General features: G+C 34.3%; 1 protein-coding gene, 1 long non-coding RNA gene and 1 pseudogene across 2 annotated transcripts; 1 reads left to right on the top strand and 2 right to left on the bottom strand.

Annotated features, from left to right (window-relative positions):
* Positions 1-625: 625 nt before the first annotated feature.
* Positions 626-3,158, bottom strand: LOC120181585 (annotated as a pseudogene).
* Positions 3,159-5,003: 1,845 nt separating this feature from the next.
* Positions 5,004-18,941, bottom strand: LOC120181708. Its single transcript, XR_005521777.1, has 3 exons — positions 18,779-18,941; positions 16,042-16,049; positions 5,004-5,014 (listed from the first exon to the last, which is right to left on the bottom strand). It is a non-coding gene; the product is annotated as an uncharacterized LOC120181708 (long non-coding RNA).
* On the top strand, positions 12,774-16,046 carry LOC120181707 (serine/threonine-protein kinase D6PKL1-like). The gene is made up of 2 exons (XM_039186792.1): positions 12,774-14,366; positions 15,074-16,046. Exons 1-2 carry the CDS (start codon positions 13,072-13,074, stop codon positions 15,978-15,980), a joined length of 2,202 nt encoding a protein of 733 aa, XP_039042723.1. The 5' UTR covers positions 12,774-13,071; the 3' UTR covers positions 15,981-16,046.
* Positions 18,942-18,962: the final 21 nt, after the last annotated feature.

Raw genomic sequence — 18,962 nt, 5'->3', positions numbered from 1 at the left:
CTTTGTATAAAATATCAACATTATATTTTTTACTGTTTTACTATATTTTCTTAACTAAAATATATTTGAGAATTTACAACTAAACAATAAAATAATAAAATAAAATTTCAATTTAAATATATTAGGATGAATGATATTTCATTATATTATGTTTTATGATAAAGATGTAATTATGAAAAAAAAAGTTTAAATGTATCATTTAACATCTTATTTTACAATCAACCCTTCCAACTGTTGGATATTTTTAGCTTATTTAACACAATAAAATTTTTTCTTTAAAAGTACGCTTTGTTAATTTAGATGTTTGATATATAAGAAATTAAAATATTTGTTTTAAACTTATATTGAAAAATATAATCAATTACAAAATATTAAGAATAAATAATAATCTAAGACTTTTAAAAAAAAACAAAAGACGTTGCTTTTAACTTTTACAAATGTGTTGAAAGACAAATCTCATAGATAACAATTAAGTGGGCCTTAATTTCAAAGGCAATCGGAGATAAAAATATTGTACCAGCAAGTTGGTGAGAGTTTGGTTGGGTCAAGTGCGTAAAACACATTATAGTTGTGGCTAAACAAGAAGCAAAATTGTTCCATCTATTTCAAAACAGCAACAATAGTTTTAACAGGGGCTCCAGTTTCCAATTCTTATTTGGGGGGAGAGTCGAATCACATCATAACAATTGTTAGGGAGAAGAAAACACAATATACATTTTAAAACATTAAACTTTAACATCCTTGGGCAACAGGGAACCAGGTTATTTGAGTTCAGAGCCTACCTAAAACATGAAGAACCCAAAAATCCAAGAAAATGAAACTGGAGATGGCATGTGGGGCTCTAGAGAAACCTCACTTGCCTCCCAAAGTTGGGAACTGCCCGGGGTCTTCAATGGAAGGTGTGCTGCCACATTACTTGCTTCACTGCCACCTCCAAATCCTCTTGAACCACGCCCGCGACCACGCCCACGTCCACTTGGGTTGTAGTACCTCTCCCCTTCAGCAGGCTTCAGAAATTCATTAATGCTCAGAGCCTACCACCACAAGTATAAGGATCAATACATGCCACAAACTTTATTCATGATCAAGATGGAAACATGGAAGGAACACACATCCACATGCTTTGCAAATTAAGCCTCGGGCTCAGGGAAGAGAAAGGATTATAGATAAAAATTTAAATCAAGTTAATATTAATCAATGAAGGCTCAGGTAAACTGGAAAAAAAGATCACAAAAACATAAGAAAATACCTTTTTGGCTCTCTCTTCCTTCTCATAAGCGTCTTTTCTCCTATCCTTATCAGAGCCCTATACAAGAAAACCAGAAGGGCAGATGATTACTGCATATTTGACAACAAATAAGACAAATAGTTCATGATAGTCTCTTCTAAAGTGAATCAATGGGTCTCACCAACTTGATGAAAACCTCAGCATCATTGTTCTTCTTGTTTGAAAGCTGCTTCATAGACTCAAACTCCTTGGCATCAACTTTTCTTCCCTCAGTCTTGAGTGCCTGCAAAGCCTTCCTTTTCTCTTCCAGCACCTTCTCATACTCCTCAAGAGTCATCTCCTATTTCAATATCAAAGGTCACACACAGTAATAGCCCTAGTTTGTAGCGTAGATCTACAATTACAAAAGGCTACAAAGATTAATAATCATCTCATGTGGATAAATTGTCAAGTGATTCTACCTTATCCTCAGGTTCTTTTTCTTATGTTTCATCTGTAGGGTTCTCCTTTCTAGCATCTCCTCTATCCTCTTCTCCTGCTGGCTTCTCATCAGCTAAATTGTTATTCATTTCGTTGGCATCATTGGTGACCCTGAAAGAAGCAAAGACAAAATCTCATGTCCCTCAATGATTACAATGATGAAATAAGAACAATACAAAGTGATGGTTTTATTTGATTTTACAAGGCTTGAATTCTAAGAACCAAAGACAACTCACTGATATAGTTCATCAGTCTGATTTCCCCAATTCCCACGACCAGAGCCTTCACGTTTGAACTCATTTCTGCAGACATAAACAACAAACAAAAAGCATCACTTTCTGAGACTTGGATAAATCGCTGAAACCAGAGAATATCAAGATAAACAGTCAAAAAAATAATCTTTTACCCACGCTCAGTCCCACTATGGCGCTCAAACACCCTGCGAGGTCGCTCCCCATCTCTAGCTTCGCCATTACCAAAGCCACCACCACGATAAGGCCGCGAACCACCATATCCACGCCTTTCAGAAGACTTTCCACTCTCTCCCTCTTCAAGTGCACCTTGACCACCAGGAATAACAATATTGCTGAATGAGTTCTCATCATTGGCAGTATCACCTCTGTATCCAGCATTTCCACTACGACCACGTCCATATCCACGGCCTCCGCCACGAGTACCTTCAGTCTTTGCCTCCCTCACTTCAGAGGTTAGTAGTATTAATTTAAACATAACTAAAGAAATATAAGTAAAAAGATCCTCAGAATAATAACTTTCAAACTTGTCATGATTTTGTACTACACGGGAAGAGAGTATAACTGAAACATTCTCTGTACAACAAACGAAGCTATGGCAAAATATCGTGAACCCACTTCAAAATCCTCACAACTCAACCTTAAAAAAAGGGTAACGTAAGCTTAACAAACCACTAATCTCAGGACAGTACATAAAACACTAAATTTTTTATATTAAAACATTATTTCTGTTGATTAAGAAGAAAACACTGAAGAACCAAATAATATAAGCAGATGAAAACAACGAGTAACTTTTATAGGTTAAGCTTACCGGCCTGAGCAGGAGGGAGAGGCTTGGAGGGAAGCTTAGCTTGTTTAGTCTGAGTAGGCTGCGGCTTAGCCTGAGACTGAGCCGGGCACTTCTTTGGAACGGCGGTGGCGGTTGAGACAGGCTTTTGCTGTGCAGCGATCAGTACTCAAAGCTCCCCGGTATCATCATCTCCCAACAAATCAAAAGGGTTCGAGCTCGCCATTACTTCAATCAAAAACACCCAAACTAACCCCCTCCAAAGATATATATAAAAAAATTACACAAAACATCCATTGATAATTATATTATACTTTACAATCAAACTAACCTTCCAATAATATATCTGCAAGAAAGTGAAGTGAGAAAAGAACAAAGAAAGGGAAAATGGAAAGAATTTAGAGAGAGAGAAACCCTAACCGCCAAAAGAGGGGAGAAGGGATAGATGGAACCTGATCTGAACCTTAAAGGTTTTTTGCCCATTTCTTCTTTTATTAAAGGGTAAATTACACCTCATATCACTAAAGTTTCAGTGTATTTTTATTTTGGTTATTAAATGTTTAGTTTGTTTTGTTTTGATCATTAAAATTATTGATAAATCATAAAATAATCTTCGTTAATTTTTCATAGTTTGATGACCTAACACATTAATAAAAAATTAGTATTTAATATAATTTTAAAACTATAATTAAAATTTTAATTCAATTCTTAATAAAGGATTTCATTTTATAAAATTATTAAAATCTTCATTTTCATTAATTAACTTATCATTAACTTTATCAATTCTCACTTCTCAATATCACTCCAATATTTTCTTTAACTATAAATAAATACATGATATTTGATATAAAGGTTATAATGGTAGGAGATATTAGGATTGTAAACGAGTTGAGTCAAGTTTGAGTATGTTGAGTTTAACTCGACTCGAAAAATTTAAAGTTGGATTTTCCCCGACTCGAAAGTTCACAAGTTTAAAATTATCAAGTTTCATTCGAATTCAAAATAAAAAATTGAAGCTCGAACTCGAAAAAACTTGAACTCGGAATATTTTCAGACTTAGCTCGATTGAAACTTGAACTCAAGCTTAATTCAAACTTGAATCTAAACCTTAAATACATAAAAATCTTATGTTACACTTTTCTAGAAATAACATATACATATTAATATTATTAATAATTTAATTTAAAAATAAAAAATTAATATATTTTTTTAAATTGTTCACAAGTTTTTTGAATTAAGTATAATATTTTAATTCATTAAAAATTTGAGTCGAATCTATTCAATTTGATCATTGATCAAATTGAACTCGAAAAAACTCATGACTCGTCTCGTCTCATTTACAATCATATGAGACATGATAGAATTGACAGTAACAATGTGATTTGTTAATAACTAAAATGTAATACTTTAGTGACCAGACCACTGATGTAATTTACCATTTTATTTTCATAGTTGGTAGCGGATTGTGGCCGTGAGTTAGTGGGGTTTTCATTTTTCAGGAATAATGTGACGTTTGGTTCGTTGGAATATTTCTGAAGGAATTGGAATCTGTGAAGGAATTGAAATCTGTAAGGAATTGAAATCCAATTCTATATTCTATCTGGTTCGTAGAAAATTGAATTGGAATTCAATTTCATATTCTGTTTGGTTCGCAGACATGTCATATAAATTTCATTTCAGTAATATAAAATGACATGATTGCCCTTCTTATTGTTTTTGCTCAATTTTAGTTTGTTTTATAAATTACATGTAGCAATATATTATAAAAAATTTAAAAAAAATTAAAATTTAATTTTTTTTGATTGATTATTCATTTTTAATAAATTATAAAAATCATACTAATAAACATTATAAGTTAAAATCATCCTAGGGATGATCATGGGTCGGGTTGGGTCGGGTTTTTGGTCCACCAGACCCGACCCGAGTACAAGGGAACCTCCATCCGAGACCCGACCCGACCCGAAATAATAAAAAAAACTATTTTTATTCAATAAAAATAATGACTTAATTGGAAAAAATATATAGAGAGGTGTATTATTGTAATTATTCCTAAATATATAAGGTAAAATTCTATATTTTTTGGGTCGGGTCGGGTATTTTTCACCCTAAACCCGAACCCGACCCGATCGACCCGAATATCACACTTAAAAAAACCTGAACCGACCCGACCAAAATAAAGTTTCACCGAGCCGACCCGAATATATGAATTAGAAATCCGACCCGACCCGAAATAATAAAAAAATTATTTTTATTCAATAAAAACAATGACTTAATTGAAAAAAATTATATATAGAGGGGTATTATTGTAATTGTTCCTAAATATACAAGGTAAAATTATATATATTTTCAGGTCAGGTATTTTTCACCCTAAACCCGAACTCGACCCGACCCGAATATCACACTTAAAAAAACCGACCCGACCCGACCAAAATAAAGTTTCACCCGACACAACCCGAATATATGAATTAGAAACCCGACCCAACCCGAAATAAAAAAAAATTATTCAATAAATGAATAAGTTACCAAAAGATTGATGAGGGTAGTATGGTCAAATTTCAATTCCCTCCAACAAGGGAATTGAATTTCATCCATTCTTGGATGGAATTCACTTTCCCTTATTTGATGGAAAGTTGAAGCCATGAGATATTTCAATTCCCTTAGAAAACTTGAACCAAACATGGGAAAGTGGTGGAATTGTATTCCAATTCCCCCTAATTCCAAGGGATTCATGTCAATCAAACGCCACCTAAAATTTTTGTGAGATTTACTATTATGCAACAATATAGACACGCTTTTTACATTAATTAATATGGACACAAATAAAATGATAACCAAAAGATCATATAGATTAGATTATCTAATTTATTAAATGAAAATATTTTATGTAAAATATTTATATTATGAAACATTAAATAGGAAAATAATTATAAATAAAAGTATATAATTTATTTATTGGTTAAGTTAAGATAATTACAAAGTAATATCACCATGTTGCAATTACTAGTATTCGAACTCATAATCTTTAAGAACAACAATAATTTATTTAACCTACTAAGATAAGTTGATTTATATCCATGTGTTGTTGGGTTCAAAGTTAGTTGGTTGGGTTCTGCTTGAAAGGTATAAGCCCAAACCTATGTATATTTACTATCGTCCACTCTCGTCATAATGTACAATCGTTCACCTTGCAGGGTCATTTGGACTACCATAGCCTCATACCCAAATGGGCCACTGCCCCCCGACATGTAATTTGTAACTTAAATCTCAACGATTTTATATGGCCTGTCTGTCCTGATTATTCGGAGGTCATGTTTTCAAGTTACTAGGCTTTATATCAACCCAAAGTTCAGTTATATTTTCGATTCAACTCCCATTTTATCCAAACTTGATCCGAACTCAGTTATCTAAATAGATTTATTCGATTTAAGATCTAATATAAATTAAAATTAAAATAGACACAAATTTTACCTAGATCAATATATATAGAGAGAATTATTTTGACCTGAATCAAAAGTAACTCAAACTAAAAGTAATTTGAGCTGAAATTAAATAAAATCGGGAGGAACCCGAATCGAAAACAAAATAAATTTAATTTATCAAAATCTAATTTGAACATAACATCAATTCAATTTTGATTGAGTCAAAATGAATAAATAATTTGTTTTTATTATTATGTATTTTTTAGCAATATGATAAATACTAAAATGATGTATGTTTTATTTTGTTTTTTTTAATAAACTATGTTTTTAATACTTAAATTATCAGTTTTGATTCGTATTAATACATCAACTTTCATTTTTTTTCAAACCCATACATAACATTTAGTTTATATTTCGTTTTAGTACCCCGCGTTAAAAACTTAACAAACGGGCTGATGAGGCATAACTTCGGTGGATGGACAACCAATTCGAATGTTAGACCATGAGAGAATGACGAGTTGACCAACATAGTTCAATTTCAAGCCATTGAACGATGAACCATGAAGATCAGAGGATAAAGAAATCGAATAGTTCATCGTCAATTTGGGGAGATTAAGGCATTTACCGATGAAATGGAGTCCGGAATCGTATTCAAGAGATCGAAAAAGCTACGAGTTGGAAATTTTGGGCTTCATCGATCGACATTTACTACAACTGACAACTATAACGCGATGACCGACGAGCCTACCTATTTTTTTAACGATGATGTACTAAAATGAAACAAAAAACAAACATTATGTATGACTTTGAGAAAAGTGATAGTTTAAGTACTAAATCAGACTAAAACAACTAGTTTAAGTACTAAACAATTAGTTTACCATTTATTTTTATATTATACTAATAATTAACCACAACACTTGGCGGTAGTTTAATAGTTTAGTATCATTATACTACCAGTTTGAATTGACTCGAAGATCTAAAAGTTAATCCAACCTACAAATTAATCGATTTGATATTAACTCAATTTGAAATTAAATAACTAAAAAATAACCTATTTGATATTGATTCTACATAAAAATTGATCAATATGATATTAAATTGAATAAAAAAATTGTATGATCCAATATTGAATTGACCCGAAATTGATGGATACAATATTTTACTCAATTTGACAACTAACTCGTCACGACTTGCCATAGATTAAAATTAAATCCAAGTTAAATTCCATCCAAATTGAACATCTTTTGAATGTAATCTAGACTCGAAATGATTTGAGCTAAATTACCCGATTGCCACCTCTAATGAGAAATCACTTGAACAGTGTTTAATTTTTAAATACAAATGTTATTGTTAAAATAAATTAAATTAAAAATACATATTTATAATAAATTTATATAATATCTAAATTTAAATTAATCGATCAATCAAATAAGAATTAATTATAGTGAAAGGCGTACAAATGCTAATACTCCTCGTTTAGTGCAGAATTTAGATGTAGATTAAATATTTTGCACTGAAAAAAGGCCTTTGGAGTGTGGGAACTAAGAAAAAGAAAGAAAGAATGAAGTAACCCCACACCACCTTTTCCTAATTCCAACACACACAAATCCACAAAGTCCCACACTTTGAAACAAACCACCACCCTCTTTTCAAAAAGCAAAGGCTACAAGGCCCACACTAGGTCACCAAACCCTATTGTGTGTGGGCATGAAATTTAAGCTTTTCTGATCCCCCAACCCTGAAAATATTAACCTAATCATTCTAATCACTATGCTCGACTTTCATGGGATCGGTGCTCTCCTCACATGACAACTTGTCTAATCCATTCATCCTCACCCTCCACATCTAAAGCAAAAGTGTTCTCCAATCATCCTCTTCTCACCACTTCACCCCTTTCATTTCCTATCTTCAAACTATGTTTTGACTAAATTCTTGTCGTCTTGTAGAGGATTGGCCATTCAGATTTGGTTTTTTTTCTCTCTTTTCAATTCGGTAAGCAAAATAATAAATTAAAACACCTTTTCTTGTCCCAAATGGAAAAATCAGTGCTTTTGACTTAAACAGTCTCTCCGCTAGGTATCGGTTATATCGTGAATATCTATTGACTTACTTATAGGGAAGGGATGGTGACGGATTGAGTTTATTAATTTTGAGAGAGATTTTTAAGAATATAGTTCGATGAATTGAATGTTGATATTATGATGAATCTTACGATAAATTTAAGATTCGTCAACTACTGTATGCAACAGCCGACAACGATATTTGGAAGTTAATATTTTTTAATAAATAAAATATTTCATATCATAAAGTTACTCGACATTTAATGATCTAATAACATATTTATAAGCGATTTATAGTATAATTTACCCAAACTATTTTTTTAATCCAACCTGATTGAACATATACAAAGAAGAAAGAGTCGCCGCTATGAGTACAGGGTGTTTGGCAAATATTTTTTTTTAAAGATTTTTTTACTTATTTGAGCATAAATAATTTATTGGTAGTCAAATCTTTCATTTTTAGTTGCAAAATAAGTTGAAAATAAAAACGCTGGAAAAATCAACGGTTTCGAAAAACTAATTGTAAAATAAGATGCTAAATGACATATTTAACATTATTATTTCCATAATTACATGCTGGCTGGCTGTCCCTTGTTCCCATATGTAATAGGGTAAGGGAGATGTAAGATAGTAGGCTGCCCCCACACCAGGTTGAGAACAACTTCCGTAGAAGACCTCCGAATTATGAAATGTCCTCCGTGAGACTCGATTCACGACCTCAAGGTTAAAAACCTTATTATTTCCATAATTACATCATTACCATAAAACCTAATCTAATCGAATAGTCTCCATCCTAATATCTTTTAGTGAAATTTTATTTTATTATTATATTTTTTAGTTGTAGATTTAAAGATATATTTTAGTTAAGAAAATATAGCAAAACATGAAAGTACAAAAATATGTAATGTTGATATTTTATACAAGGTTAATAATATGTATCAATTTCATAAAGGTTAATATTTGTAAATATTAAATTTTAAAAATATATTCAAAATTTTCAAAAATATTCATGATTTTTCTTAAGGAATTTTTAATTCATTGTCAAAAGCATTTTATCATAATAATTTCACCCCAACCGAGACTAAATTATTATAAAACATATAGGTACTTAACAACTAAATGTATCATATCCTTATTTGTCATTTTACTCATATTAGCTATTAGATATATACTAAATTTTACCAAACATTTCTTTATAAACAATTAATCAAATTAGTTTCGAAAATCAACTAATTAATTCAATTAATCAAATCAACTACTAAAATCAAGTATAAGTTGTTTATCAAACGCCCCTATCTGTTTTAGTCTTATAGAAGAAAGCTTTTGGTGAAGAGTCATTGTCGATTCCCAGTGGAATAGAGTGTTTGCAATTTGCGTGGTACGTGACGGCGACGTGTCCGAAAGCTTGACTCCATTATGCTCGGACATTGAAACAACAATCGATACCGACTGAATGTACGGTCGCCCCTTGCCCGTGTAAAAATTGGCAGTAAAACCCTAAACGGGTCGAAATTGGGAAGCCAACGGTTGCGGTAGTTAACAGCAACAACACATGCAATTAGGTCAGAATAATTCACCGCAGTCCGTAGAAACGCGCGCACTAAAAAACGATCGCACTAATTTTACGGCTTGGAATTTTTTTTAGACATCCACTGTCGTCAATAAGTCTTAGTTGTCGCATCTCGCATCCTTGTCTGAATTTGTTAGGTGAAACGTATTTATAATTCCAACGCCAAACTTTAGATTTAGAACTATAAATCTTATTCGTAGAACCTAACATTTTTTATGTATGCATTTCAAAGTTAGAATTCCGTTTATTCATTTAAACCCGATATTAAAAACGAGACATTTTTTGCGTAAGAGATACACACCCGACGAGGAAATTGAACATCAAACCCCAAAAGGACAACATCCTAAAGGGTGCTCCTAGCAATCCCATCTCGTACCGTAAGTAGACGAAACCATGCACGCGCATATTAGAATTTTGACAACCCCGATGAAACCATGGGGGGCTTAAAGCAGGAATACGAAGGTTGAGTCCCGATCACTCTGTCTGGGTCTCGGCTTCATATTGTGGTGTTTTGGCCTAATCACCAGACCGTCCTTTAAATTCTTCAGTGACACATTATTGATTGCCACGCAAGTTCTAGACATTGATAGACCATGCACGCGCATATGTCATTTTCACCAATCTTCCGAATTGACCCTTCCATTGTTCCTGCCTCACATCACATGTTCACATTCCTTCTTTCCTCAAAGTTTACAGGATTAGGTTCCCAAGTTCTCGCGCTAATCTCTCTCTTAACGAATCGGTAGATAAATCTTTATGACCAGTGTGATTTTCTTGGTCAACAAATTCGGCTTGGTATTCCCTTTTTCTAGAAAGAGAGAAAAATGTGTCATTTATTCCTTTTGAAAGCATTTCATCACATTAGTGACTTGGTGTTTTAATTATTGTTTTAAAAGCAGTTACATTGCTATTGTTCATCATTATTTTGAATGTTAAATGCAATTAACGGAATTAAAATCAATGATTAAAAATTTAAGTTTAAAAATTAAGATTTTAAATTACATCACGTGTCATTCAATTATTAATAGGATTACAAATGTATCATTATATTTCAAAAAGTGAATCATTTTATTTATCGAGTATGACGAATATATCATTTTTCCGTAAAACAAGTAATATATGTGGTAGCTTTTTAGTTAAAATTTGACTTCATGATTATTATAATTAATATGATTATAATTTAAAAAATAATATCTATTTCATTTTTAACAATAAAATGACATATTTGTTATAATAAATTAATTGAGTGATATTTTCTTAAATTTTTAAATTCAATAAGCCATTTGTAATCTTACTGATAATTGATTGGCAAATATGGTGTAATTCACCTGGTTAAAGAATCAACAATGTAATGATTCAAGAAAGTAAAGAGCACGCGCTACCTTAAGCGCCTGAACGGATTACGGTAGGGGAAGAAAATCTAAAAAATAGTTCGAATTTGGTATAAATCAAAACTCGACTCGATTTAAAAATTTAAATTTTTTGATTTTATTATACTCGAATCGATCGAACGTTGACCATTACCGCAACATTTGAAAAAGCAATGTAGTTTAAAGATGGAGCAGAAGTGGGCCCGCGGACCCTAAACGAATCCTCTCTATAGTTAGGATGCAATCGGTTTAGTTCAGTTTGATCTAAATTTTACTCATGAATTTTTTTTACCGTCAGTAGTTTCAATTCTATCCGATTTCAAAAAATTTATATCAATAATAAACTTTTATTTTAAAATTTTATTTTAATAAAATAATATATTAAAAAATTTAAATTATTCAAAAATTACTTTTAACATATTAATTTGAATAAAAATTATATATATTTTTTTCAAGATTTTGACATATTATTATCATTTTTTAATTTAATCATTTAAAAATATATTATATCAATAAAAATACAACTTTTGAAAAATATTTCTCACATGATATACTACTACAGAAAGAATACTATTTTACTTAAAAATATTATTTAAATAAATAAATATAATCTACGTATTATTCCTATAAACTAACCATAAATAGCCAAACATATTTTAAAATCAAATTATTATTAAAATTATATTTTTCAAATTCCTTTCATTTCTCGCTGGCTGCCCTCCCTCCCGTCCTAACGCCTCACTCACTGATCACATACAAAAAGCAGAGGAAAACTCGCCCACTGAGTCTCAGAAAATAAAGAAAAATGCAGAAGCAGAAGCAGAAGCAGAAGCAGAAGCAAAAGCTAGCCTGCCAATTCTAAACCATCACACAATAGCTAAACCTCTTTTTAGTAGCAGAGCTTAAAGAAAAATAGAGAGAGAAAGAGCTCGGGCCCCCATCGCTCGGGCTCTCCATCAACACCTGTTAATTTAGCATTTTTTTTTTGGAAATTTTGCTCACAGAGAGAAATTCAAGTCTTTGGACTGATACAAACCTCTATTTCTTAATCCTTTGCCGGTTTTCCTTTTGAAGTTCCCGTACAGGTTACTGTTCTTCTGAGGCTGTGTAATTTTTTGGAGGGGGTTTGGGTTTCTTATTTTTGTCTTGAATGTTCTGTATTTCGATTCCCTTTGCCTTTTCTCTGATGGGATTATGAGGATCTCTCTGTATATTTGCTGACTTGGAATTAGAGAACATTCTTCGTGTTCTCTTCTTTTTCGTTTGTTTTTTTTTTTTGGAAAGGGGGAGAGGTTGAAAGTGTTTAGATGTAGCATCCAAGGTTTTTTTTTTCATTTTTAAAAGAAGAAAAAACTAGGGTTTCTCTTAATGGTGTCATATTTTTTGGCATTTCAGTTGATTGCACCTCAAGTTAAGCATCTCACCAGCTTATTCCATTGATTTGCTTTCGTTTCAGCAGCAAGTTGATTTTCTTTTTCAATATTTGGCGCTAAAATTAGAGGTTTAGTCAGAGAGCTTTGGTTGGTATATTCTTGTGAGTTTCATATTCTTTTGTTACTAAAACTTGTTTTAGAAAAAGTCTACTTGTTTAGATAGAAAATGCAGGAAGAGGGAATATATGATAAATTAAGTTCTCTATTTTGAAAGTATAATTTGTGAACTAAATGTAGATAAGATGGTTTGGCAGCGTGTCGATTTTGATGTTTGTTTTCAATTGATTAATGCCTCTTTTTTGGGTTTGCCAATAGAGTTGGCTAAGATATGAAAATGGAATTGTTGATTTGTATGTTTAAAAGAATATTGTAATAGTAAATGGTTTAGTGGATTGCCTTTTAAAGTCCAACCAGAAAACTAGAGGAATGATTGAGCTCGGTTTCATCCTCCTTTTGCAGGATTTGTCTGCTGTATGATTAAGATAGTTCCATGTAAAGATTCAAGATTGTCTGGAATGGAAAGGGCTACTGAATCAAAGTTACTTCCTAGAAGGTTGCCTGCGTTGAGCTCAGTATCGAATACGCTTTCCGTCTTTGGGAGAGAAGCAGGTCTTGTGCCGAATTTGCAAGCCGTGTATGTTAGAGATGAAACGGGTCGAGCCAATTCGGGAAACTCACTGGATTTCGAGTTGACTGAACCTGTGAGGACATGGAAAGGGAAAGATTCTTTGCTTGAACACGAAGAATTCATACCTGTTGTTATTACTTGTAAGGGCTGCAGTGATTCTTTGGAGGAAAGCGGACCTATTTCTTTTTCGGGAGCTAGTCACCCTCCTGAACCTGTTGACACAGATCTGATAAAACCTGTTTATGTACCAATTGGTCAGAAGAAGTCAGATCCGGGGTGTTTGATGAAGAGCATGTCGGTGAAGGGACCTTTTCTAGAAGATCTTTCGATTAGAGTTCCTCCTAAAAAACCAAGTCCTACTGTTCCGTTGCCAGCAGATGGTTTTGTTGAAGAACCCAATGATCCTGGTGCAATCTCTTTTCCGTTTTCAGTTCCACGGCCATCACAAAACACGGAGAACTCTCTCCTTCCTCCGGATTCAGATGAAAAGGAATGTGTTTGGGATGCTTCTTTGCCTCCAAGTGGTAATGTAAGTCCACATAGCAGCATTGACAGTACCGGGATGGTGACTGCAATGAGCATTGTCAATAGCTGTGCCAGTACGTATAGGAGTGATGCTGTTACTAGTGATGGCATGTTCAGCATGGATAGGAACTGCGAGAGTGCAAAGACTAGTGTTAGCCGAGCAAGTGATAGCAGTGGCCTTAGCGATGACAGTAACTGGAGTAACATCACCGGAAGTGCTAATAAACCTCATAAAGGAAATGATCCTAGATGGAAGGCCATCCTTGCTATTCGGGCTCGAGATGGAATATTAGGAATGAGTCATTTTAGATTGCTCAAACGTCTTGGTTGTGGTGACATTGGCAGTGTTTATCTCTCGGAGCTGAGTGGTACTCGATGTTATTTTGCGATGAAAGTAATGGACAAGGCATCCCTTGCAAGCCGTAAGAAGTTGAGTAGGGCTCAAACAGAAAGGGAGATTCTGCAGCTACTAGACCATCCATTTCTACCTACTTTGTATTCACATTTTGAAACTGACAGGTTCTCATGTCTAGTCATGGAATATTGTCCCGGGGGTGATCTACACACTTTGAGGCAACGGCAACCTGGAAGGCATTTCTCTGAGTATGCTGCAAGGTATCGTTTATTTACTCTAAAGGTATCGTTTATTGTCCCGGGGGTTGCCTAGAACTGTAAACCGGAAAAGAAAAATGCTTTCTGCAGTAAGGTTTATTTTTATTTAGCTCCCCTTCCTTGATCCTCTTTTTCATATCGGCTTTCAAGATATTTTCCTCTTGTATCTTAGAGTTTGCTGAACTTTTATTTTAGTTTTCTGTTGGCCATGACTCCTACTCCTGGTTTTAACATTTCTATATTAGGATTATGGGAAAATTGGTTCCTAGTAATTGATTGGTGTGCACTTGCATTGGTTTCCTCTTTTATGTTGCAAGATGTTGCCAAAATGTTGTGCATACGTAGTGAACATTATTTTATGTCTTTCATATCATTCCTCATCTTGGAACCTTTAGGGGTGTTTTTATTAGTACATATGCCATGGAATGAAATCTTTGTCTGATTTTTTTGTGAAGAAATAATACCCAGTAATTCCTGGACTAGAAAAGCTGTAGTATCTGGAAACTTAATTCCTTTGCCAATGTTCTATGCTTGTTATGTATCCATTCATCTTTGATGTTAATTATGATTTTGTATAGCTGGTATAAAGACATTGCTAAAGACGAGTGTCATCATATTGATGTCATAAGCTTTTTTTTTCCAGGGGTGTGTGTCAAAGAGATCAGTAAATTTCGTGTGAAAAAATTTGTAAACCCTTGTCCTTAATGCAGATTTTATGCGGCAGAGGTTCTATTAGCACTCGAGTATCTCCACATGCTTGGTGTTGTCTATAGGGATTTGAAACCTGAAAATGTTCTAGTTCGTGATGATGGCCACATAATGCTCTCGGACTTTGATCTTTCCTTAAGATGTGCCGTTTCTCCCACCCTGATAAAAACCTCAGCATTTGATTCCGATCCTTCAAAACGTGGAGCTGGTGGTGCATTCTGTGTTCAGCCTGCCTGTATTGAGCCTACATCAGTTTGCATCCAGCCTGCTTGCTTTCTCCCTCGGCTATTCCCACAAAAGAACAAGAAGAAAAACCGGAAACCTCGAGTTGAGTTTGGGTTGCCTTCTAGTACCCTCCCAGAGCTCGTAGCAGAGCCTACAGCAGCGCGGTCTATGTCCTTTGTTGGAACCCACGAATACCTAGCCCCTGAAATAATTAAAGGAGAAGGCCATGGAAGTGCTGTTGATTGGTGGACCTTTGGAATCTTCTTGCATGAATTGCTCTACGGCAAAACCCCTTTTAAAGGTTCAGGAAACCGTGCTACATTGTTCAATGTCGTGGGGCAACAGTTGAGATTCCCTGATTCTCCAGCAACAAGTTATGCCAGCCGTGATTTGATCCGGGGCTTGCTGGTGAAGGAACCGCAGCACCGGCTAGGGGTGAAGAGGGGTGCAACCGAGATCAAGCAACACCCTTTCTTCGAAGGTGTGAACTGGGCCCTAATACGATGCAGCACCCCACCGGAGGTCCCAAGATCCATGGAGAGTGAGTTGCCGCCTGGGGTGCCCATGAAACCTGGGCCGGTGGAGCCACTTGGGGTTGGTAGCAACAGTAAAAGGATAGTAGGGATAGGGCCAGGGAAAGACATGAAATCCGGGGGTAAATATCTGGACTTTGAGTTCTTCTAGTTTTGATTTAGAGGATGATGTGTTGTATCACTCAAAAATCATTTCAAGAGTTTGCTGTGACAGTAAGTGCTCTGTTCTCATGATTCTATATACTTCAGCTCAATCAGTACTAAAAATCAATGAAAATTCATGTTCATTGCAGACACACAGTGGCTTGAACACTACATTCATAAGCTAAATCTTAAAAGGATCCGACATAAAGGGTTCTTTCTCTTTTATTTGTTAGCATTAGGCAATGAGGGAATGTATCAGGTATTTTAATATACGGTTAAAAAAATATGTTATCAGAAATATTTTTTTTTATATTTTTGGTAAAATATTACCTAAAGTATTATTTTTTTACCAAAAATATTAATATTGGACGTTACATAAAATGTTTAACATTTCCGGTAAAACGTTACTTAAAATATTATTATTTATACTAGAAATATTAAATTTGAGTTTTACCGAAAATTAATTAGTAAAATTAACTTTTTTAATAAAAAAAATAATGTTTTATGTAATATTTTATTAAAAATATTAAAAATATATTTTTAATTATGCTAATATTTTTAATTAGAGAAAATAACCTCAGTGACAAAAAATGTCTTATAATATACGATTTTAACCAATTTTTTTTTGGATTTGCTAAAATGACCAACTAAATCGCAATGCGATCGATAATTCACAACGCGATCTCCGGTATCGCAAATCAGTTTCCAGATTCGCAATGCGAACTTAGACTATCGCAACGCAAACTTGGACTATCGCAATGCGATTTACATATTCGCATTGCGATAGTCCAAGTTCGCGTTGCGATAGTCTAAGTTCGCGTTGCGATAGTCCAAGTTCGCGTTGCGATTTTCCAAATTCGTTGCGATAGTCGAAGTTCGCGTTGCGATTTATTCTAAATTCGTTGCGATAGTCCATGTTTGTGTTGCGATTTATTCCAAATTCGTTGCGATAGTCCAAAATCGCAACGACTGGTGGTATTGTATTTGTTTCTTAAGAATTTTCTCTAAAAAGATAGTATTCGCGTGGACGTGTCGAAGACACGCACGACCACGACCACGACCCGAGATGAGACGAGACGGACGGCGGCGGCGCGCGAGAGTCCCCCTTGTTCTCTATCACTCAACAAGGAAGTGAGAAAGCCAATCCTTAAATACAATTCTCAACAGTGTTCCAATACTATGTGAGATTGAGCATTACCAACACTTGTTTCCAATACAATGTGATTATTCAGGAAACAATTAACAAACATGCACCTTAAAACAACTGAATCGGCAACCAATTGCATTAGTATTATACGATTAAATATGTCATAATTAAAAGTCAATCTACAATCAATCGCGATTATTTCAATTTTAAGCAAAACATTCAAAAATAATATCACTATTTAAGGCTCAATCCCACATAGTATTGGGAACAAGTGTTGGTAATGCTCAATCCCACATAGTATTGGAAATACTATTGGGAATGGTATTTAAGGCTTGGCTTTCCTACTTCCTTGTTGAGTGATAGAGAACAAGGAGGACTCTCGCGCGCCGTCGTCTCGTCTCGTCTCGTCTCGTCTCGTGGTCGTGGTCGTGGTCGTGGTAATACGTGTCTTCGACACGTCCGCGCGAATACTATATTTTTAGAGAAAATTCTTAAGAAACAAATGCAATACCACCAGTCGTTGCGATTTTAGACTATCGCAACGCGAACTTCGACTATCGCAACGAACTTGGAATAAATCGCGACGCGAACTTCGACTATCGCAACGAATTTGGAATAAATCGTATATTATAAGATATTTTTTATCACTGAGATTATTTTTTCTTTTAATTATGTATTTTCTTAATATTAAAATTATCGGGCATTATAATTACCCGGCAATAAGTCCCACCAGACTGGCACCACAATATTCAACTTTTACTCTCACTTTCAAATCTTTTTTCTATTGTTCAAACTGTGTAATGTTGTACGTTCTTCTGCCTGGTCCTCACGCAATTGATGAGTCGTCAGTGTATTGGTAAAAGTAATTAAACAAATGTCAACAGTTACAGGCTTGGGATCCAAAGATTAGACCAAATCTAAATGGTATCAAGCCAATGTAAGAAAACTCTATCTACAAATTGCAGGTTTTAAAATATATAAAAAATACCAGAAATGTCCAGTGAAGATCCTACTTTGCAGCCGGTCAGGTCAACCGAGCCCTCTGGATGCTGGCTAACTGCATGATTCCTGATAACACCTTTTTTTTATCTTCTGGATCTTGGATTCTATAACCATCCTTCATAATAACACTAAATTATCCCATAAAATAATACTAACAAATCAAGACAGTTGTCCAACAACAAGAAGTGGCTCTGGCTGGCTTTAGGGGAAATCCAAATTACTAAAACAAAAGCAATGAAGAATTTGCCAAAGAAGAACAACTTACTGTAACCTTGAGAAGCCGTGGCCATGGCAAAGCCAAGGATGATTGATAAATGAAGCTTTTAACATGACAAGCACAATAGCCAGTGCCCCCCTCCCATCAATAATGCATTGTTTGGTCTACTCACCACAATTACAAATAGCCCCACCACCCCCAGAATAGACCAGGAAAAAAAAAAACTAAACAAAAAAGGGGCAGAATTTGTGTTTTTATTCATTTGCTAAAATTGCAATTTCCTTTTTCTATTGGGATACAAGAATGAGGGGCAATTTCCTGTACAGACTTGCCTTTGCTTGACAATCGATAATTGACAAAACCACAGAAAGACCACCTCCCATGTATTTACACTTCCCCCAGAAAATAAGCGATTACTATGAGAGCCAACAGCCAGAACCCACCCCAACTCTTACAGATTTCAACTTACCTCGAAAATTCTTCATGTGTGGAAGAAAATTGTATTCATCTACTTGATACGATAGGATTGGGAGCATACCGAGTTGAGTGTCTCGGTAAATAAGGCAGAAAAGTTGTCAATGCTTGAAAAACGCCTGGCAAGCCTGTTTGAATGTTAGAGTCAT

The sequence above is a fragment of the Hibiscus syriacus genome, unplaced genomic scaffold (assembly GCF_006381635.1).
Source record: "Hibiscus syriacus cultivar Baekdansim isolate YM2019G1 unplaced genomic scaffold, ASM638163v2 tig00112530_pilon, whole genome shotgun sequence".
Lineage (NCBI taxonomy): Eukaryota > Viridiplantae > Streptophyta > Magnoliopsida > Malvales > Malvaceae > Hibiscus > Hibiscus syriacus.
This window is presented reverse-complemented; position numbering and strand designations above follow the sequence as displayed.

What these genes read in the sequence shown, in the direction of transcription:
- LOC120181707 (XM_039186792.1), top strand. Translation starts at nt 13,072, where the DNA reads ATGATTAAGATAGTTCCATGTAAAGATTCAAGATTGTCTGGAATGGAA. An exon ending in TTCTCTGAGTATGCTGCAAG is followed by an intron (nt 14,367 to 15,073) that starts GTATCGTTTATT and finishes TCCTTAATGCAG; the next exon opens with ATTTTATGCGGCAGAGGTTC.